The sequence below is a fragment of the Salvelinus namaycush genome, chromosome 31, assembly GCF_016432855.1.
Source record: "Salvelinus namaycush isolate Seneca chromosome 31, SaNama_1.0, whole genome shotgun sequence".
Classification (NCBI taxonomy): Eukaryota; Metazoa; Chordata; class Actinopteri; order Salmoniformes; family Salmonidae; genus Salvelinus; species Salvelinus namaycush.
Window position 1 is genome coordinate 800,900 of NC_052337.1, and position 23,136 is coordinate 824,035.

The window sequence follows — 23,136 nt, forward strand, 5'->3', positions numbered from 1 at the left end:
CTCTCTCCCTCCTTACCTGCCTCCTTCCCCCTGTCCGTCCGTCCGTCCGTCCCTCCCTCCCAGGGTTGTATCACCCCCTCTCTCTCCCTACCTTCCTCCTTCCTCCTTCCCCTCCGTTCCTTCCTCCCTCCCTTCCTTCCTTTCTCTCTCACAGGGTTGTATCACCCTCTCTCTCCCTACCTTCCTCCTTCCCCTCCGTCCGTTCGTTTGTCCCTTCCTTCCTCCATCACAGGGTTGTACCCTTCCCCCCCCCCCTTCATCCCTAGAAGGTGCTCCCTCCCATTCTTCCCTTTCTCCATCCTGGGGGTAACTACCAGTCCTCCTGGATGTAACTACCAGTCCTCCTGGGGGTAACTACCAGTCCTCCTGGGGGTAACTATCAGTCATCCTGGGGTAACTACCAGTCCTCCTGGAGGTAACTATCAGTCCTCCTGGATGTAACTACCAGTCCTCCTGGGGGTAACTATCAGTCCTCCTGGATGTAACTACCAGTCCTCCTGGGGGTAACTACCAGTCCTCCTGGGGGTAACTACCAGTCCTCCTGGGGGTAACTACCAGTCCTCCTGGGGGTAACTACCAGTCCTCCTGGATGTAACTACCAGTCCTCCTGGGGGTAACTACCAGTCCTCCTGGGGGTAACTACCAGTCCTCCTGGGGGTAACTACCAGTCCTCCTGGGGGTAACTACCAGTCCTCCTGGATGTAACTACCAGTCCTCCTGGATGTAACTACCAGTCATCCTGGGGTAACTACCAGTCCTCCTGGCGGTAACTACCATATAGTGCCCTCTTGGACCACCTGATCCAGGTGTTGTAAAAAATGAAAATATGATAAACTGTCACTAAGATTAGGCAAAATAGTTAACCTGTTCTGTTAGGTTGTAATGCCACATGGATCACCTTGTAAACACAAACGTAAACAACCTTGCAGAAAGTCACAGTAGGTTTCACGGCCGTTGTTGTAGCAGTTGGCACAACAACTGTAAGGTGTGATGCAGGTGGTCCAGATGTCTACTCCCGTTGTGTCCCTCGGACCTCGGGGGGGGGGGCAACGTGAGATCACTACTGGGTAAAGAGGACATGGACCTCGGGGTGGGGGGGGGGTGGCAATGTGAGATCACTACTGGGTAAAGAGGACATGGACCTCGGGGGGGGCAACGTGAGATCACTACTGGGTAAAGAGGACATGGACCTCGGGGGGGGGGGGGGGGGGGGCAATGTGAGATCGCTACTGGGTAAAGGGGACATGGACCTCGGGGGGGGGGGGGGGGCAATGTGAGATCGCTACTGGGTAAAGGGGACATGGACCTCGGGGGGGGGGGGGGGGGGGCAACGTGAGATCGCTACTGGGTAAAGGGGACATGGACCTCGGGGGGGGGGGCAACGTGAGATCGCTACTGGGTAAAGGGGACATGGACCTCGGGGGGGGGGGGCAACGTGAGATCGCTACTGGGTAAAGGGGACATGGACCTCGGGGGGGGGGGGGGGGGGCAGCGTGAGATCGCTACTGGGTAAAGGGGACATGGACCTCGGGGGGGGGGGGGGGGCAACGTGAGATCGCTACTGGGTAAAGGGGACATGGACCTCGGGGGGGGCAACGTGAGATCGCTACTGGGTAAAGGGGACATGGACCTCGGGGGGGGGGGGGGGGGGGGCAGCGTGAGATCGCCACTGGGTAAAGGGGATATTGCCGGCGGTTGCCCACTATAGAGCGCCCATCTCAAGTGGCGAGGGTGGCAGTTCAATATTGGTTGCTTATGATGTTACTATAGTTCACGTGTGTCCACCTTCATAGATAATTGTCTAGGTTTGGAGGGTGGGTTCTCGATTATGTTAAGCAGCCAAGTTAACTATAGTGTATTGCCACGTTTTCAGGATAAATCCTTTAGAATGTAATGTAAATATCTAAACAATTCCCATCGACAAAACGTATATAAATCCTAAAGGATAAAAAAAAAAAAAACATTGAATCTTATAGGATCCGGCCAACTGTCTACGGCATTAAACACTTTCTGTGACTCTCTCTATACGTCCTCCCTATCTGAACTACATCTGTCCTGTAAAAAAAATGTTTTACTCAGATCTCCCAAAACAAAATACAATTTTACCCTAGTAAAAAAATCCTAGAGGATTCCATTTTTTTTTTTTTTTATCCTATTAGAATTCTAAAGAAAATCCTATCAGATGTTGGAACCAGTCCTATTGGATTCCTAGAGGATACTATCTATAGGATACTAATATATACGATACAATCTTAGAAGATAGGTTCTAGAATCTGATAGGATTTTAAAAATGTTTTATTATTGGAATCCTATAGGATATTTGGACTAGGGGTTGGTTGACAACTCAACCAAATGTAAATCAAACCCAGCAGGCACAGCTTTTTCCCCGATGTCAATCACGTAATTAGGAGGCACAGTAACTAGCTGGCTTACAATTTGTAATGACGAGTGTGTTGTTGCAGAAATCAATAGGCCTATGCTCAACAAAATGAGGGAGGGGTGTGGAAGGGGGCTGCCATTTTTTTTTCTCATTTGGAGCACCTGCCCCCTGAAAGATCTGTGCACTGTCCTGTCATGGACACATTCCAGTGAACTCCTGTGTGGGCAGAGGTAGAGAGACACACACACACACAAAACACAGAGTGATGTGAAAGGCCATGTTCCCAGAGCAACACAAAGAGCTCTAGAGACACGGGAGAGGAAATGGTGGCAGGAACAAAAAAGTATTCTACTTGTTGTGTCTCCGATGACGTACTCTTGATGTGCCAAACATCAGAGACAAAAGGTGACTTGGTTTGAGTGGTTGTCTTGGTGCTCTATTTCGAGGTCTGAGAGATAGACTTGTTTGGAAGGGACTTGTTAGATCTCTTCGGCTGGTATAACAGACAGTGCACCAAACCTTGTGATTTGGAGAAACCCAATTTCTCTGGATAAGATGTTTGCAATGTTAATAGAAAATAGGTAGCAGCTGCAGATGAAAGTAGTTTTCTAAAGCGTCATTTTTATTTCAGCACCTGAAAGTGAAAACAAAATGGGATACATGAAAATGTTTCAGTTTCATTAAAATCAGTTGAACATGATCATGATGCAATACTCTGATCAGAGTCACACTACTACTTAATCCCACCATACAGCTGTTGAATTGACCCACCTGTTTCAGACAAAATCCCATCCCATGTATACATCTCAGGTCACCCCCATCTGAGGAATTCATCAAGACCACTAGAGGACAGTAGATTGTTGATGGCTGGCTGCCTCCCAACTTCAAAACACAGCTCTCTGGTCCTTATGTCCAGGGACACATTCATTAGACACCAAACAGAAGAAAATAGGCCCGAAACAAGGACTGTTAATCAATAAGAAACTCTTATTTTCGTTTTTCCGTTGCAAAATGTTTTATTAGGGTGTGCACTAATGCATATGATCCAGTTCTCTTCCATTCTCTCCCCGCAATTAGACAAGGAGTACATCCTGTGAGGAGAGGATGTTACTGTGCATTAGGATCTATTCTTTACGACGTGATCAGAGACTTATTAATAACCAATGGAATTATATGCCTCTTAACATATACCCCTAGACGTTTGACTTTGTTTTAGGATATCTAAATGATACCACGTGAATGGATTTAACGCTGTGTATGTAGCTAATAGCAGCAGCATCTGGAAAACAGTCAAACAACAAATACCAAATATATACATACAAATATACAAATATACAAATATAAATGGCAGAGTTGAGAAAAGGTTGTTTTTGATCGTTAAAGAACATCGTTTTCACCGTTGTTTCCCGGTCCGTTACCAGTGGCTCCCAGAGGGCTCACATTAAGGCCTGTATGGTTTAGGTTTTCCTTTCTGCCATTTCAAATTGCTGTGATTTATTGAAGAAATCAGGCTGGCTTCTTCTCCCTCTTTTTAAATACACTTTAAATTATAACACATTTTTGGTGTTACAGCCTGAATTCAACATGTATTAAATCTTCTTTTTTTTTTTTGTTGCTCTCACCCATCTACACACAATACCCCATAATAACAAAGTGAAAACATGTTTTTAGAAATCTTTGAAAATTAAATAATGTCATTTTCATAAGTATTCACACCCCTGAGTCATTACATGATATAATCACCTTTGGCAGTGATTACAGCTGTGAGTCTTTCTAGGTAAATCTCTAAGAGCTTTGGGCACCTGGATTCTATAATATTTGCACATTATTATTTTACAAATTCTTCAAGCTCTTTCAAGTTGGTTATTGATCATTACTAGACTGCCATTTTCAAGTCTTACCATAGATTTGCAGGAACATTCAATGTCATGGTAAGCAACTCCAGTGTATATTTGGCCTTGTGTTTTAGGTTATTGTCCTGCTGAAAGGTGAATTAATCTCCCAGTGTCTGCTGGAAAGCAGACGGAACCAGGTTTCCTCTAGGATTTATCTGTGCTTACCTCTATTCAGTTTATTTTTATCCCCCTCCAAAAAATCCCAAGTCCTTGCCGATGACAAACATACCCATGACATGATGCAACCACCATGCTTGAATATATGAAGAGTGGTACCTGGTGATTTGTTGGATTTGCCCCAAACAGAAAGGACATAATTTCTATACCACATTTGTTGCAGTTTTACTATAGAGCCTTGTTGCAAACAGGATGCATATTTTGTAATATTTGTATTCTGTTCAGGCTTCCTTCTTTTCACTCTGTCATTTAAGTTAGTATTGTGGAGTAACTACAATGCTGATCTATCCTCAGTTCTCCTATCACAGCAATTCAACTCTGTTTTAAAGTCACGATTGGCCTCTTGGTGAAATCCCTGGGTGGTTTCCCTCCTCTCCGGCAACTGGGGTTAGGAAGGACGCCTGTATCTTTGTAGTGACTGGGTGTATTGATACATCATCCAAGTTGTAATTAATAACTTCATCGTGCTCAGCGGGATATTCAATGTCTGCTTTTTTAAAATATATATATATTTTTTTAACTTTATCTATCAATAGATGCCCTTCTTTGCAAGGAATTGGAAAACCTCCCTGGTCTTTGTGGTTGAATCTGTGTTTGAAATTCACTGCTGGACTGAGGGACCTTACAGATAATTGTATGTGTGGCGTACAAAGATGAGGTAGTCATTCAAAAACCATGTTAAACACTATTATTGCACAAAGAGTGAGTCCATGCAACTTAATGTGACTTGTTAAGTACATTTTTACTACTGAACTTTATGCTTTCCGTAACAAAGGGGTTGAATATTTATTGTCTCAAGACATTTCAGCTTTTCATTTTTTTGTTAATTTGTAAAAATGTCTAGAAACATAATTTAAAAAAAATCTAAATTTAAATACATTTTGAATTCAGGCTGTAACACAACAAAAATGGGGGGAAAAGTCAAGGGGTGTGAATACTTTCTGAAGGCCCTGGTAAGACTTCAGGCAACAGCCACAGCTACCAAAGATTTTTTTGTCATAACACAATTTATGAAAACCCTTGATAATATAGGCTACTACTGTCCTCTTCAATCACTCAATTTATAATCACTTTCAAATAATTAAATACAATGACAAATACGAACAGTACACATACCCATTAGTCAGAGAAAATATAATTTGATAAAGAAAATAGACCTACAGGCCTTGACTGCCAATGCGATTGGCAGATGATCTATTATGATCTATATGACTATTCAAAACAACAAGGCTTTTTCACAGAATGGTAAATTATCTTCATCATAAATGAACAGACAAAGTGCCAAGCTAAGAATTAAAATAAATACACAGGCCCAAAATAGCCTAGAACAAAAAAACAAATGCAGCCGTCTGGCAGCTTTTACAACGGTTTGAATAAGAGAAGCATCGTCAACAATTATCTTTAATATTACTACTATGTTATTATATTTTCCCCAGCTTAAAGAATAATTATACTAGATTGTTTTTAATAGAAATATCACCAAGAATCATATTATTTGTTTTATAAACATATTGATATTTTTTATTTAAAACAAATGAAAACATAATTAACAATTTTCTGGTATCCACAGAAAAATGACCAGCAACATTTGTTGCTTTAATTCAAAGTATAAATGTTAATTCATTCCTAAGTAATCCTGTGTAATTGCAAAATGTTAAATCGTGGACATTCTGTATGTTATGTTCATACAAAAACTTAAGGGGTACTGTAGATATAGCTCACAAATATCTGAAATCACTTCATACAAATATTGGTTTACCAAAATCTCATAACATAGCCCAAAACGACCAATATAACTGAGAACCTGTATTTCTAATGAAATCAACCATTCAATGGAAAGAAGGGCTCTCTGAAGTGAGCTAGGCTACATCTGTTGCGTAAGAGGGTATAGCATAGGCTTTGGTGACATCATGTGGTCACAAATGGCATTACATCTCACCCCCATTTGGAGTGGACTCAAGCACCTGCATCTCATCCATTTTCTTCACCAGGAATTATTACCTTTTTGCATTGTAAACATGGAATTAGTCATAATTATTTCCACAGGGATGCTCAGTCCTTGAAGCTAACTGAAATATAGGTGCGGGGTAGTTTACGTTTCTGTGCCGGAACTACTAATCTCAATCGCACTCCACGCTGCCCTTTCCCACCTGGAGAAAAGGAACACCTATGTGAGAACACTGTTCATTGCCTACAGCTCAGTGTTCAACACCATCGTGCCCTCAAAGCCCATCACTAAGCTAAGGACCCTGGGACTAAACACCTCCCTCTGCAACTGGATCCTGGACTTCCTGATGGGCCGCCCCCAGGTGGTAAGGGTAGACAACAACACGTCTGCCACAGTGATCCTCAACACTGCATCACCGCCTGGTATTGCAACTGCTCGGCATCTGACCGTGAGGCGCTACAGAGGGTAGTGCGTACAGCCCAGTACATCACTGGGGCCAAGCATCCTGCCATCCAGGACCTATATAATATGCCACCGGACTATTACATTGACCCCCCCTCCATTTGTTTTGTACACTGCTGCTACTCGCTGTTTATTATCTATGCATAGTCACTTCACCTCTACCTACATGTACAAATGACCTCAACTAGCCTGTACCCCCGCACACTGACTTGGTACTGGTACCCCCTGTATATAGCCTCCTTATTGTCATGTTATTGTGTTACTTTTTATTATAATTATTTAAAAAAAAATGTTTTTGTTCATTTGGTAAATATTTTCTTAACTCTTCTTGAACTGCACTGTTGGTTAAGGGCTTGTAAATAAGGATTTCACGGTAAGTTCTACACTGCTTGTATTTGGCGCATGTGACAAATAAAGTTTGATTTGATTTGCAACACCACAAAACGTGTACATTTATAGACATCTTTGAAAAGCCAGTCAGGTAAAGAGCTTATTGTCTTAAAGTGGCAGTGTTGTAAATTGAGACTGCCTATTGGCTATTTAGGCTTGAATAAGCTGAGGGTAGAATAATTGATAATGATAATCTGATTCTCTGTAATAATGGTATGGGAATAATGCATTTTATTTTGTAAAAGTGGTTTCTTGCATCAAACAAGACAACATTTTTCAGTCACCTCCTTGTCTGAAGGACAAGTGGATAAACAGGTTTAATGTTAAGCCCTGTATGTTTATTTTCAAAAGCCTCATGGAATGTAGGCCTACATTGAACACCACACAATGGCTGCTACTGTCGGCTGAATGATAGAACAGCTATTTCCATGTTAAAATATTATGGGATGCATTTTCTCCATTGTTTTTGATGGTAGGCTACTCTGGTAGACCTACATTAGGATCAAATAGCCACAGTAGCCTACTTGTCCACTGTTAAACATGTAACTTAAAGCGGGTACAGCCTCAGTGTTCACAGTAAAACTGTAACTTAAAGCGGGTACAGCCTCAGTGTTCACAGTAGAACTGTAACTTAAAGCAGGTACAGCCTCAGTGTTCACAGTAAAACTGTAACTTAAAGCGGGTACAGCCTCAGTGTTCACAGTAAAACTGTAACTTAAAGCGGGTACAGCCTCAGTGTTCACAGTAGAACTGTAACTTAAAGCAGGTACAGCCTCAGTGTTCACAGTAAAACTGTAACTTAAAGCGGGTACAGCCTCAGTGTTCACAGTAAAACTGTAACTAAAAGCAGGTACAGCCTCAGTGTTCACAGTAGAACTGTAACTTAAAGCGGGTACAGCCTCAGTGTTCACAGTAAAACTGTAACTAAAAGCGGGTACAGCCTCAGTGTTCACAGTAAAACTGTAACTTAAAGCGAGTACAGCCTCAGTGTTCACAGTAAAACTGTAACTTAAAGCGGGTACAGCCTCAGTGTTCACAGTAGAACTGTAACTTAAAGCGAGTACAGCCTCAGTGTTCACAGTAAAACTGTACGTTAAAGCGGGTACAGCCTCAGTGTTCACAGTAAAACTGTAACTTAAAGCGAGTACAGCCTCAGTGTTCACAGTAAAACTGTACGTTAAAGTGGGTACAGCCTCAGTGTTCACAGTAAAACTGTAACTTAAAGCGAGTACAGCCTCAGTGTTCACAGTAGAACTGTAACTTAAAGCGAGTACAGCCTCAGTGTTCACAGTAAAACTGTAACTTAAAGCGGGTACAGCCTCAGTGTTCACAGTAGAACTGTAACTTAAAGCGAGTACAGCCTCAGTGTTCACAGTAAAACTGTACGTTAAAGTGGGTACAGCCTCAGTGTTCACAGTAAAACTAACTTAAAGCGGCTACAGCCTCAGTGTTCACAGTAAAACTGTAACTTAAAGCAGGTACAGCCTCAGTGTTCACGGTAAAACTGTAACTTAAAGCGGGTACAGCCTCAGTGTTCACAGTAAAACTGTAACTTAAAGCAGATACAGCCTCAGTGTTCACAGTAAAACTGTAACTTAAAGCAGATACAGCCTCAGTGTTCACAGTAAAACTGTAACTTAAAGCAGATACAGCCTCAGTGTTCACAGTAAAACTGTAACTTAAAGCGGATACAGCCTCAGTGTTCACAGTAGAACTGTAACTTAAAGCAGATACAGCCTCAGTGTTCACAGTAAAACTGTAACTAAAAGCAGGTACAGCCTCAGTGTTCACAGTAGAACTGTAACTTAAAGCGGGTACAGCCTCAGTGTTCACAGTAAAACTGTAACTAAAAGCGGGTACAGCCTCAGTGTTCACAGTAGAACTGTAACTTAAAGCGAGTACAGCCTCAGTGTTCACAGTAAAACTGTACGTTAAAGTGGGTACAGCCTCAGTGTTCACAGTAAAACTGTAACTTAAAGCGAGTACAGCCTCAGTGTTCACAGTAGAACTGTAACTTAAAGCGAGTACAGCCTCAGTGTTCACAGTAAAACTGTACGTTAAAGTGGGTACAGCCTCAGTGTTCACAGTAAAACTGTAACTTAAAGCGGCTACAGCCTCAGTGTTCACGGTAAAACTGTAACTTAAAGCGGGTACAGCCTCAGTGTTCACAGTAAAACTGTAACTTAAAGCAGGTACAGCCTCAGTGTTCACAGTAAAACTGTAACTTAAAGCAGATACAGCCTCAGTGTTCACAGTAAAACTGTAACTTAAAGCAGATACAGCCTCAGTGTTCACAGTAAACTTCAGCTGGAAGTTGTACAGAATTTTCACAAAGTTCCAAGTTTGACTCGGCAGACCTGAAATTTGGTCAGCGCTGAAAACTTGAGGTAACATTGGGTGTCGGAGATCTCTTTTCCTTGTCTTTGTGAGGTGGTGTGGAGCAACCTTACTTTTTTATTTATTTATTCAAGAGACATCAAATACCAACATGCCTTTTGGATTGTGTTTTTATTTACAGTGTTTGTCTGAATTACAATAAAAATGTTTGAATTAATTGATTGAGATGCCTCATCTTGGTGATTTCACTGGCGGACAAAAACGACAGCTCATTGACTTCACATCCAAAACGGCACCCTATTCCCTATATAGTGCACTACTTTAGATCTCAGACATGTCTTTGGATCCTGGATCAAAGCCCTAACTTCAGGATGGATATCAGGTCCAAAACAAGTATTGTACTATAAAGGGTCAAAAGCAGTGCACTATAAAAGGGAATATGTTGCCATTTGAGACACATCGTTGGTTGTCAGTGTTGTATTACAGTAGAGCTGACTCTGACCCGGACCCATCCAGCAGCTTTGGCAGAAAGACGGGGATCACCGCAGAAATATGGCCATTCCTCTCCTCTCCTCTCCTCTCCTCTCCTCTCCTCTCCTCTCCTCTCCTCTCCTCTCCTCTCCGCCTTCTCAGTGACTCTCTCCTTTCTTGCCCACAACCTAGTCAAATAAAAACACAGCCGTGTGAAGAATTTTTTTTTTGTTGCAAACAATTAAAACTATAAGTTTCCATCCAATTGTTCTAGAGATTTTCATACGAATCTTCAAATTTTTCCCCAACAAACAGACTTGTTGCAGATAAAAACCCAGTGTGTGACGGGGTAGTGCAGACAAAATACATTTTTCATTTAAGTTCTCACGTACCGAATAAAAATAAATCATAAAATAAAACTGTAGCGTTAAATAGAGAGTCGATCATCACGTCACCAGAATAAGACCCTCGATATTTATTGGAAAGGAGCATCAAGATCACTGCATTTTCACCACCCTGTGAAGTTCATAACTTATTTAATCTGTAGCCTAATAAACTGCATGGTTTCCCGAGTCCTAGTGGGAGGATCACACACCATATCATGGCGTGACTCCAAGTTTACTTCGATATGATGGTTATTATATTAAATATTTGCACATCAAAAGGGCATTTCACCACCATTTCTCGCATAATTAATTTTACAGACGCAAAGATCCACCACGTCGAACGAACAAATTATCTGTCGGCATTTATAAAATTGTACCGAAACTACCCGTTTCCATGACAACTGTCATGATTTTTATTTTTATTTTTTATACGGTATGACTTTACTCTCAGAAAAACTGTGGATGAAAACGTGGTTATAGTCACATTCATTTTTTATATATATCATTGCAGATGTCATACAATCCCGACAAGGACATTGTGAACATACTGTAAAAGACCGGTTCCATCCAACATGAAATACTACTATAGCTGTCGGTAGAGGCCAGATCTTACCCGTTTGAAGTCATTCATGTTTGTTGCTTGTACAGGGGTTCCGATAAAAGTAAGGTAGTTGATTTTAGTCGTCTCTTCATCACCTTGGTTGTTCTTCACGAACATCTGTTAGATCAAAAACGGAGGAACTTACAGATTATATCATTACAGGGGACACAACCAGTAGAAACTAAAGGAGTTCACTTCACGCAGGTTTGGTTGGAACCTAAATTGCAAAATCAAGAAGTATTGAAACTCCCTATATGCAATAAGAGAGATTCTTTATATCACAGCTAGAGTGTAATAAACTGCAGTTGAACAGGAGAGGAAAGTAATACCACTTTTTGCCACTAGATGACAGCATTGTCCTATATTTACATAACTAATTACACCAGGGCTGCATCTCAATAGTTATCAGTGGCTTCCTCCCTCTCCTCCATCAAAAACAGAGTTACAAAGGGGACAAGGGAAAGGAATTTCCTGAAAGGCTTAAAACTATATATATTTTATTTTTATTCATCGGTTATTTAAGAAGAGAACGTACATCTCTTTTTCAAGTGAGTCCAAGAAAGCAGTATATATATATATATATATATAGTTACACAGGAGACAACATAAAACATAACAATAAATGATATCGAAGTAGTCAGTTCGCAGATGCTCTCATGAACGAGCAGTGCATTGAACTCCCAAGTACCTTTGCCGATCATTTCAAAGTACATCACAAAGTAACACCTTCGAAAACAGTCGCTACTTACGGTGATGCTCTGAACGTTCTGGAACTTGACGTATCTCAGTGGAATCAACCCGTCTTCCTTGAAGTCCTCCTCCGCCAGGTCCAGAGTCTGGGTGGCTTCGCTCCGCTCAGCGTCGTCAAAGTCCATGGAGCGAGGCAGGTTAATGAAGATCTTCACACACTTTGGTGCCTGGGCTGTTGAAAGGGAGAAAAGGGATATACAGAATGTATGAGACAACAAGGCAACCCAACCTAGCATGGGAACTCAACTCGACACATAGACTAGGGGTGTCAAACTCATTCCACGGAGGGCCTAGTGTCTGCAGGTTTTTGGTTTTTCCTTTCAATAAAGCCCTAGACAACAAGGCAACCCAACCTAGCATGGGAACTCAACTCGACACATAGACTGTGATCATTCCATTAAAACACCAACATCTACTCAACGGGCAAAGGATGACATTTCACAGGCTTTTCTTGAATAAAATTAGACTGGTACGGGTGTTTTACTAGGAACGGAGCAACATTTATGTGCACCCAGGAAGAGTAAGGACTCACCCAAGTCAGAGGACTGCAGCTTCATTGAGTACAGCTTGACAGGTTGGTTAAAGGCCATCGTAACGAGGAGCTGAAGGGGGGAAAATATGGGTTAAGTGAGGAGTGTAACTACACACTGACACGTAAATCTACTAAAGACGGTTTAGTCTGCAGGTTGGCCTGAGGTTACAGAAGGTAACACCAGCCAGGAAGACAGTTTAGCCTGCAGGTTGGCCTGAGGTTACAGAAGGTAACACCAGCCAGGAAGACAGTTTAGCCTGCAGGTTGGCCTGAGGTTACAGAAGGTAACACCAGCCAGGAAGACAGTTTAGCCTGCAGGTTGACCTGAGGTTACAGAAGGTAACACCAGCCAGGAAGACAGTTTAGCCTGCAGGTTGACCTGAGGTTACCGAAGGTAACACCAGCCAGGAGAAGCATACATATGAAAAAGTAACTCAACAGACTAGACATTGTTTTAACCAGGTGAGTGAGATTGTATCCTTGTAAATATAGAAAAAGGACAGCAGATGCAAGTTCTAACCTGTAAAGTCTACTAGAAAGTAGCCACACTGAAGTGAACAATTTCAACACATTCAGACCGCTCTGAACTAATGAAGGAGACGCTGATGGCGATCTATCCTCAGACTCACCTGCTCATCACAGTCAGACTCCAGGTAGGTGGTGTCCTTGACTAAGCAGTTGTCAAAGCCGCTCTCGTCGCTCTCATTTAGGCACTCACAGCCAGCTTTGTTCACAAACGGCATCAGGTCCATCTAAACACACAGACACAGTATCAAAATGATTCAGACAAGGCAAGCCCATGTTAAGTCCACATTACACGCCCATGTTAAGTCCACATTACACGCCCACGTTAAGTCCACATTACACGCCCACGTTAAGTCCACATTACACGCCCATGTTAAGTCCACATTACACACCAATGTTAAGTCCACATTACACGCCCATGTTAAGTCCACATTACACACCAATGTTAAGTCCACATTACAATCCCACATTACAAGCCCATGTTAAGTCCACATTACAAGCCCATGTTAAGTCCACATTACACGCCCATGTTAAGTCCACATTAAAATCCCACATTACTAGCCCATGTTAAGTCCACATTACAAGCCCATGTTAAGTCCACTTTACAAGCCCATGTTAAGTCCACATTACACGCCCATGTTAAGTCCACATTACAAGCCCATGTTAAGTCCACATTACAAGCCCATGTTAAGTCCACATTACAAGCCCACGTTAAGTCCACATTACACGCCCACGTTAAGTCCACATTACACGCCCACGTTAAGTCCACATTACACGCCCACGTTAAGTCCACATTACACGCCCACGTTAAGTCCACATTACACGCCCACGTTAAGTCCACATTACACGCCCACGTTAAGTCCACATTACACGCCCACGTTAAGTCCACATTACACGCCCACGTTAAGTCCACATTACACGCCCACGTTAAGTCCACATTACACGCCCACGTTAAGTCCACATTACACGCCCACGTTAAGTCCACATTACACGCCCACGTTAAGTCCACATTACACGCCCACGTTAAGTCCACATTACACGCCCACGTTAAGTCCACATTACACGCCCACGTTAAGTCCACATTACACGCCCATGTTAAGTCCACATTACAAGCCCACATTACAAGCCCATGTTAAGTCCACATTACAAGCCCATGTTAAGTCCACATTACACGCCCATGTTAAGTCCACATTACAAGCCCATGTTAAGTCCACATTACACGCCCATGTTAAGTCCACATTACACGCCCATGTTAATTCCACATTACACGCCCACATTACAAGCCCATGTTAAGTCCACATTACTCGCCCATGTTAAGTCCACATTACACGCCCATGTTAAGTCCACATTACACGCCCATGTTAAGTCCACATTACACGCCCATGTTAAGTCCACATTACACGCCCATGTTAAGTCCACATTACACGCCCATGTTAAGTCCACATTACAAGCCCACATTACAAGCCCATGTTAAGTCCACATTACAAGCCCATGTTAAGTCCACATTACACGCCCACGTTAAGTCCACATTACACGCCCACGTTAAGTCCACATTACAAGCCCACGTTAAGTCCACATTACACACGCCCACGTTAAGTCCACATTACACGCCCACGTTAAGTCCACATTACACGCCCACGTTAAGTCCACATTACACGCCCACGTTAAGTCCACATTACACGCCCACGTTAAGTCCACATTACACGCCCACGTTAAGTCCACATTACACGCCCACGTTAAGTCCACATTACACGCCCACGTTAAGTCCACATTACACGCCCACGTTAAGTCCACATTACACGCCCACGTTAAGTCCACATTACACGCCCACGTTAAGTCCACATTACACGCCCACGTTAAGTCCACATTACACGCCCACGTTAAGTCCACATTACACGCCCACGTTAAGTCCACATTACACGCCCACGTTAAGTCCACATTACACGCCCACGTTAAGTCCACATTACACGCCCACGTTAAGTCCACATTACACGCCCACGTTAAGTCCACATTACACGCCCACGTTAAGTCCACATTACACGCCCACGTTAAGTCCACATTACACGCCCACGTTAAGTCCACATTACACGCCCACGTTAAGTCCACATTACACGCCCACGTTAAGTCCACATTACACGCCCACGTTAAGTCCACATTACACGCCCACGTTAAGTCCACATTACACGCCCATGTTAAGTCCACATTACACGCCCACGTTAAGTCCACATTACAAGCCCACGTTAAGTCCACATTACACGCCCATGTTAAGTCTACATTGCAAACACAAGAGCAGCTTCACAGCAGCAGCACCTGAGATGTTGACTTTGTTTCAGAGAAATGGAGTATCCTTTTGTAGTGGACGGTTAGCTTCCACTAGCTTTAGTGGACGGTTAGCTTCCACTAGCTTTAGTGGACGGTTAGCTTCCACTAGCTTTAGTGGACGGTTAGCTTCCACTAGCTTTAGTGGACGGTTAGCTTCCACTAGCTTTAGTGGACGGTTAGCTTCCACTAGCTTTAGTGGACGGTTAGCTTCCACTAGCTTTAGTGGACGGTTAGCTTCCACTAGCTTTAGTGGACGGTTAGCTTCCACTAGCTTTAGTGGACGGTTAGCTTCCACTAGCTTCTGTCTTTTCTGAGATGTTTAGATTTGAGTCATTCAGCAGACGTTCTTATCCAGAGCGACTGACGGTTTTTAACCTGTTTGGGCTGCAGGGGCAGTATTGAGTAGCCAGATAAAAGGTGCCCATTTCAAACGGCCTCGTACTCAATTCTTGCTCGTACAATATGCATATTATTATTACTATTGGATAGAAAACACTCTCTAGTTTCTAAAACCGTTTGAATTATATCTGTGAGTCAAACAGAACTCATTTGGCACAAACTTCCTGACCAGGAAGTGGAAAGTCTGAAATCGATGCTCTGTTCTACTTCCTGCCTATAAATGGGCATGATACGTATGAGTATACATGCACGTCATACACCTTCCCCTGGATGTCAAGAGGCGGTGAGAGAAGAAATTTAGTGTTTATCTTGGTCTGAAGTGGAATACAAGCTCTTTGTATGACGTGTCCCCCATTTCCGGTTTTCTGGAGAGCGCGAGGTTGGATTTGCCTTCTGGATTTGCCTTCTGTTTAGCTGCCGTTATAGGCGACTACTATCTCCGGCTTTGATTTTATTTGATACATGTGACCATATCATCGTAAAGTATGTTTTTTCAATATAGTTTAATCAGATTATTGAAATTTTTTCGGGAGTTTTGCCGTGTTCCGTTCTCTGACTTTGTTGACGATGGTGCGATTCGTGCCACTTGGCTAGTGCGCTTGCTAAATCGAGAGGGAAAGTGGCCGTTCTAAATCCAAACAACGACTGTTCTGGACAAAGGACCCCTTGTCCAACATTCTGATGAAAGATCAGCAAAAGTAAGAAACATTTTATGATGCTATTTCATATATCTGTCGTGCATGTGAACTAGTCGTCGGTGCCCAACGTTTGGGTACTCTAGCTATACCGAAGCTGGATGTCGTAATGAAGTTATTTTTTTGAATTCTAACACTGCGATTTCATTAAGAACTAATGGATCTATCATTTCCTATACAACATGTATTTTTTAGTTATGTTTATGAATAGCTATTTGGTCAGAATATGTGTGTCATAAAAAGTGTCAGAAAAATATCCGAACGTTGTGGGAAATAGTAGCTACGTTAGCAGAATGTATAACCACTGATTTCAGCTCTAAATATGCACATTTTCGAACAAAACATAAGTGTATGTATAACCTGATGTTATAGGACTGTCATCTGATGAAGAATATCAAGGTTAGTCAAAAATTATATATCTTTTGCTTGTTTGTTACGATCGCTAACCTTTTGCTACTGGGAAATGGCATGTGTTTCTGGCTATTGTGGTAAGCTAATATAACGCTATATTGTGTTTTCGCTGTAAAACACTTAATAAATCGGAAATATTGGCTGGAATCACAAGATGCCTGTCTTTCATTTGCTGTACACTATGTATTTTTCAGAAATGTTTTATGATGAGTAATTAGGTATTTGACGTTGGTGTCTGTAATTATTATGGCTGCTTTCGGTGCAATTTCTGATTGTAGCTGCAATGTAAACTATGATTTATACCTGAAATATGCACATTTTTCGAACAAAACATAGATTTATTGAATAACATGTTATAAGACTGTCATCTGATGAAGTTGTTTGTTGGTTAGTTTGGTTGGTTCTTGGTTAGTTAGGTTGGCTTTGTGCATGCTACCTGTGCTGTGAAAAATGTCTGTCCTTTTTTGTATTTGGTGGTGAGCTAACATAAATATACGTGCTGTTTTCGCTGTAAAACATTTTAAAAATCGGACATGTTGGCTGGATTCACAAGATGTGTACCTTTCATTTGCTGTATTGGACTTGTTAATGGACTTGTTAATGTGTGAAAGTTAAATATTTAAAAAATATATATTTTGAATTTCGCGCCCTGCACTTGAAGTGGCTGTTGTCATAAGTGTACCGACGCCGGGCTGCAGCCATAAGAAGTTAAGTGCATTCATCTTAAAAGATAGATATGTGGTTGTCCCACCTAGCTAAGTCATAGTAATTAGGGCCGGGACGATACCAGTATCTCAATGGGGTTTCTTTACTGGCAAAAATGAAAATCCAAAACAGACCAAACTCTTTAGTCCTTTAAAAATCTGCTGTATGTAAAATATTGTGCTATAGCTTGGGAAATAAATAAATAAATATGACTCTCTCTGACAACATAATGACGTTTGTTTCCAACACGGTATTTTCCTAAAGAAGTGAAATCTGCTTTGTACGGCGATACTGGTATAATCCCAGCCCTAATAGTAGCTACATGTTTCCTCAATAAAGTAACTATCAGCAAAGTCAGATCTAGTCAGAGGCCTGTCCCAAAGTACTGCCATACTGGATGCAGAATTGTCTTGTCTTGGTCAGTCGTATTAACAGAGCTTCTGCAGTACGCTGTGTTACGGTCCAGAAGCTTCTGAGTTTGGCGTCCCGACTCGGGAAGACAGGGAACGGAACACACTCTGTTATGGGGCAATTCGACTGGAAACAGAATTGATTCTGAAACGAATCACCAAGCCGACTAGGTGAATAATCTGTCGATGTTCAGGCACTGAAACCTCATTTCTACTGTGAGTCGCTATGGATAAGAGCGTCTGCTAAATGACTAAATTGTAACTATCCAGGTCAAATAGGGGAGAGGTGTTGTGTCGCGAGGTGTTTCTTTATCTGTTTTTTAAACCAAGTTTGCTGTTTATCTGAGCAATATGAGATGGAAGGAAGTTCCATGCAATAAGGGCTCTATATAATACTGTACGTTTTCTTTAATTTGTTCTGGATTTGGGGACTGTGAAAAGACCCCTGGTGGCATGTCTGGTGGGGTAAGTGTGTGTGTCAGAGCTGTGTGTAAGTTGACTATGCAAACAATTTGGGATTTTCAACACATTAATGTTTCTTATAAAAACAAGAAGTGATGCAGTCAGTCTCTCTTCAACTCTTAGCCAAGAGAGACTGGCATGCATAGTATTGATATTATCCCTCTGATTACAACGAAGAGCAAAACATGCCACTCTGTTCTGGGCCAGCTGCAGCTTAACTAGGTCTATCCTTGCAGCACTCAACCAATTGTCTCAAGGCTTAAAAATCCTTCTTTAACATCTGTCCTCCCCTTCATCTACACTGATTGAAGTGGATTTAACAGGTGACATCAATAAGGGGGATCATAGCTTTCACCTGTGTAACCTGGCGGGTAGGAGCGTTGGGCCAGTAACTGAAAGGTTGCTGGATCAAATCCCCAAGCTGACGAGGTAAAAATCTGTTGTTCTGCCTCTGAGCAAGGCAGTTTGCTTTGCTTACTTAGGGGATACAGGGGCCTCGATGGGATCATTTCTTTGTAGAAGGACTGAAAAGCTCAGTTCTGGTGACTTTTTAAAAAGTACATTCTACTCTAAAGTAAATAGGGAAAAAAGTATATAAAATATAATTTCCACCTCCAGTAATGAGCCCAATAACATACTGGTAAAAAAACAATATGTTACAATTATTTTATTAAAATATTGGATCACATATGGTCTTATATGATCAGATGTGCTATTAGCAATAAGCATTATTACCCGTAGCCCAACTGATGAAGCATAGTGGCCATAAGATGTACATAGGCTGAAGCATTGGGGTTTGTCCATCTGCATTTACCTCATTGGACACAGCATCCTGATTGTTATTAAAGCTGCAATATGTCACTTTTTTTGTGGGATCCTGACCAAATTCACATAGAAACGTGAGTTATAGATCTGTCACTCATTGAAAGCAAGTCGAAGAAGCGGTATAGCTGTTATATATGCACTATTTCTATGCTTCCCGTTCTTAAGTTCTCTTTTTGCATCTTTCCAACAAGTCAGTTCGTCAAATTTCTGCCCTGCTAGAGCTGCCCCCGGTCAACTGTAAGTGCTGTTATTGTGTTATTGACTGTACGTTTGTTTATCCCATGTGTAACTCTGTGTTGTTGTTTGTGTCGCACTGCTTTGCTTTATCTTGGCCAGAGGTCACCGTTGTAAATGAGAACTTGTTCTCAACTGGCCTACCTGGTTAAATAAAGGTTAAATAAAAAAAATACTAAATTAAAAAAATAGGAGCAACAACAGCTCAGCCACGAAGTAGTAGGTCACACAAGATCACAGAACGCAACCGACGAGCTTCTTAGACTTGCTTTCAATGAGAATGGCAGATCTAAAAAACACATTTCTATGTGAATTTGGTTGGGTCGCCCCCCCAAAAAAGCTACACACATTTCAGCTTTAAAACCTAAGACGTCAGATCATGAAACGCAAGTTCAAACACATTTTTATCTGACCAAGTTATTAGATGGCCTGCAAAATTGGTTTTCAGCCTCGAAACCTTAATGACTTGGAGAAGATCTGCAAAGAGTGGGACAAAATCCCTCCTGAGATGTGTGCAAACCTGGTGGCCAACTACAAGAAACGTCTGACCTTGCCAACAAGGGTTTTGCCACCAAGTTCTAAGTCATGTTTTGCAGAGGGGTCAAATACTTATTTCCCTCATTAAAATGCAAATCAATTTATAACATTTTTGACGTGTTTTTCTGGATTTTCTTGTTGTTATTCTGTCTCTCACTGTTCAAATAAACCTACCACTAAAATTATAGACGGATAATTTCTTTGTCAGTGGTCAAACGTACAAAATCAGCAGGGAATCAAATACTTTCCCCCCTCACTGTATATGTATAAGGCTATGCCGTCTCCAAACCAGCCATACCCCCTGGAGATGTGAATTGATACTCTGAACTCAAAAACAACCTCTCCAGAATCCATAAGATGGAAATCTGTTGCAGTGACTGACAACGTTGACCCCATGCTTCAGTCATTCACAGAAGTTTAAGTAGACAAAATGTCTGAGTGATACAATTCATCATATACTCACATATCCCTTGGGAATGTCTGAGTCCTCGTTGCTTCCAGGGTCGTTTTCTACATGCTGCTTGATCTTCTCCTCTAGTCCTGAGGCATCTGCACCTTGATACTGGTCAATTCGCACTTTGTTACGGAAAAACAAAAACGTTGGCGTTGCAGAGATGTTGTTGGCGGCAGCCGTTGCCTGAGAGAGAAAAGAGGATTGACATTGAAGTCACATACCTAATCACACAGACTAGATTTCATTCATCTGTATTGCTCAATGAATGACATGAGGATGTTGACATGTTCGAGGCTATAAATAATGTTTTGTTTACAGCGTCTCCGATGAAAACATGAACAACGGAGTACCTGGTGTTTCGATTACGATACAGTAGGCTGTATTATTAAAACTCTTTAGGCAAAAAGAACCTCACCTGACAGACGTGTACATCTACTTCAAGGAAAACCACGTGTGGGTACTTGTTACTCAACATGTTGAAAGCAGGGGATATTCTGACACAGGGTCGACACCTGGGGAGTGAAGGAGTTTATTATGAAGCTGGTATTGACTACTGTTGTTGTTGTAATTTTGGACGTTAGCGATCATCAAAATGGGCCTGTTGAGTAGCTAGCTACGTGTTCTTCACCAGGGGTGTATTCCTTCAGGCTTTTCTGTTGCAAAACGTTTCTTAAACGGAAACAAACAAAACGGGCCTACCTGGGGTGTATTCATTACGCAAAACCGTTTACCGGAAGCAAACATAACAATACGGGGAGGGGCCTACATGAATTTGTCCAATAAACTCTTGTTTTTTGCGTTTTCCGTTTGGAGTAAACTGTCTGTTGCACGTTTTGAACAGAATACTTTTTTCACAGAATGTGCGTAATGAATACACCCCTGTCCAATATAAACTATCGTTTCAGTTTGCAACTGTTTGGCGGAATGAATACACCTCGGAGCCCGCTAGTTAAAAGATGTGTGTCCCCCTTTCACTGGGGAGTGCATTGTAGATGCCTACCAAAACCACCAGCTAGCTAGCTAGCTAACATTGTTGTACCACAAATTATACAGAAAACATTTCACTCTATTGCTAACTAATATCAGACTACTGGGTTGCCAAGTACCGCAACTCCTCTGTGGAGTTAGCTTAACTTGCTATCTTAGCCTGTCTGATATTGCTAAGTCATAGCTGGCTAACTACCGTTAGCTAGTTAGCCAACGTTGGCGTAGCTAACAGCGTGGTGTTGTCAGAGTTATTTTCTCGCGCTTTTAAGTAGCTTGTTAGAAAGTATTCAACAACCGATACACTACGAAATCCGAAACCAGTTGACCTACTAGGTAACTATACATTTGCCAATGAAATTGGATCTCCCACTTCAGTTTAGACCCGGTCTAGCATGCTAGCATCTAGCCAAGGCCTGGGAATATATTTTGAACCTTACCCTGCCATTGTGAACTTCACTACCGCAAGCCTCGAACCGGCGGCTGCTAGCTCGGGTTGGAATTCTGAATCATTCCCGATTACTTTTACCCCAACCATTTTACAGAATACAGTTGTAAATATGTATCTTATTTATGTCCGATTATATACAAAAGTGTCACCTGTATACACACTGTCCAAACTCAAATCCTCTCTCGAATCACACACTTTCCTGAGTTCCTTGACGAAAGTTGGCCATTAACCAATGAAAACCAAGCAGGGTGTGGTCAACTTGACTCCACAGCTAAAATAAATACTGATCCAAGGTCTGGTTAAAAAACCTAAACGGGTAGCTTAGTGATTACATATTTTACAATCCATCTGACCCAGAAACACATTGAGTGTCGCCAGAACATTTAGAGAAAACATTCGGATCGAATGTCCCACACGAGACTTGTCATTCAAAAATGAACGGTTTAACGGATTTTTTTGTTATTTCCTAGTCTCTCAGTCAACACAGCCAGCTGAGCAACTGTAATTATTTCCATAGCATAGCTAGCCAGCTAACCTAGTTAGCTTAAAAGTTAAGCTGCTCAACACATCTCTACATTGGCTTTGATAACTGTCAAGATGGTGTCAAAAATAGTAATTTCACTTGTATTTTTAACAAATGTTTTCGTGAACCTGAGAGCAATGGGTAAGTAGACATAGCCAGCTAGCTAATGTTCTGCCGTTATTATTTTTTTTAACTAACGATGTCTTTGAGAGACGAGTGCTCATTTTGCACAAATATTTATGTTTTTAACTACATAAAAAAAATTATGAAGCGCAGTCATATTCAGTTCCTGATTTGTCAACAAGTTTATTTGATGCGTGAAATAGTGTTAGTTGAGGTGAATCTTTGTTTCTATGTTTGGGTCTTTGCAAAGACAAAGCTGACCGTAGATTAGTTTTCTAGCTAGCTACACATAACTAACATTAGTTTTCCATGTCAAAGCATTCTAATTCTATTCTAACAGATCCTCCGAAAACAACCGACTCCAAAGACTCTGGTGGTAAGTTGACTTTTGACTCTGGCTAGCTAGCTATCAGTGGAGGCTGGTGGGAGGAACTATAGGAGCTGGAATGGAATCAATGGAACGGAGTCAAGCATTTGGTTTCCGTATGTTTGATCTATTTGATACCATTCCATTTATTCCATTCCAACCATTAATGAGCCTGTCCTCCTATAGCTCCTCCCACCAGCCTCCACTGATAGCTATGTAATTTGACCATCAAAGGCCCTTACTAATTTGGTCTGACCTTGAGACTTTTCGAGGTCATGATAGGGTTAAATAGTTTCTCATGTTCGGGGTATATATTTCACATACATTGAAATGAAAGACCAATGAACAACAGGGAGAATTTTAAAGAGCATGCCTTCAAT

At 41.8% G+C, this 23,136-nt stretch overlaps 1 protein-coding gene across 2 annotated transcripts; it reads right to left on the bottom strand.

The window, feature by feature from the left end:
- Positions 1–9,741: 9,741 nt before the first annotated feature.
- Positions 9,742–21,997, bottom strand: txnl1 (thioredoxin-like 1). 2 transcript variants are annotated; one of them, XM_038970810.1, is made up of 8 exons: positions 21,893–21,997; positions 20,724–20,820; positions 20,318–20,491; positions 12,959–13,081; positions 12,330–12,399; positions 11,797–11,969; positions 11,060–11,164; positions 9,742–10,248 (listed from the first exon to the last, which is right to left on the bottom strand). In XM_038970810.1, exons 2-8 carry the CDS (start codon positions 20,781–20,783, stop codon positions 10,219–10,221), a joined length of 735 nt encoding a protein of 244 aa, XP_038826738.1. In that variant the 5' UTR covers positions 20,784–20,820; positions 21,893–21,997; the 3' UTR covers positions 9,742–10,218. The 2 variants fall into 2 exon arrangements, with proteins under 2 accessions (XP_038826738.1, XP_038826737.1); XM_038970809.1 differs by having other exon boundaries at positions 21,733–21,949.
- Positions 21,998–23,136: the final 1,139 nt, after the last annotated feature.

Bases quoted from the DNA above. Each gene is read 5' to 3' on its own strand.
- txnl1 (XM_038970809.1), bottom strand. From the start codon at position 21,830: ATGGTTGGGGTAAAAGTAATCGGGAATGATTCAGAATTCCAACCCGAG. The intron at 11,970-12,329 runs GTGAGTCCTTAC...CCCTTTCAACAG, and splicing joins GCTGCAGTCCTCTGACTTGG to CCCAGGCACCAAAGTGTGTG. The intron at 10,249-11,059 runs GTAAGATCTGGC...TTATTTGACTAG, and splicing joins ACATGAATGACTTCAAACGG to GTTGTGGGCAAGAAAGGAGA.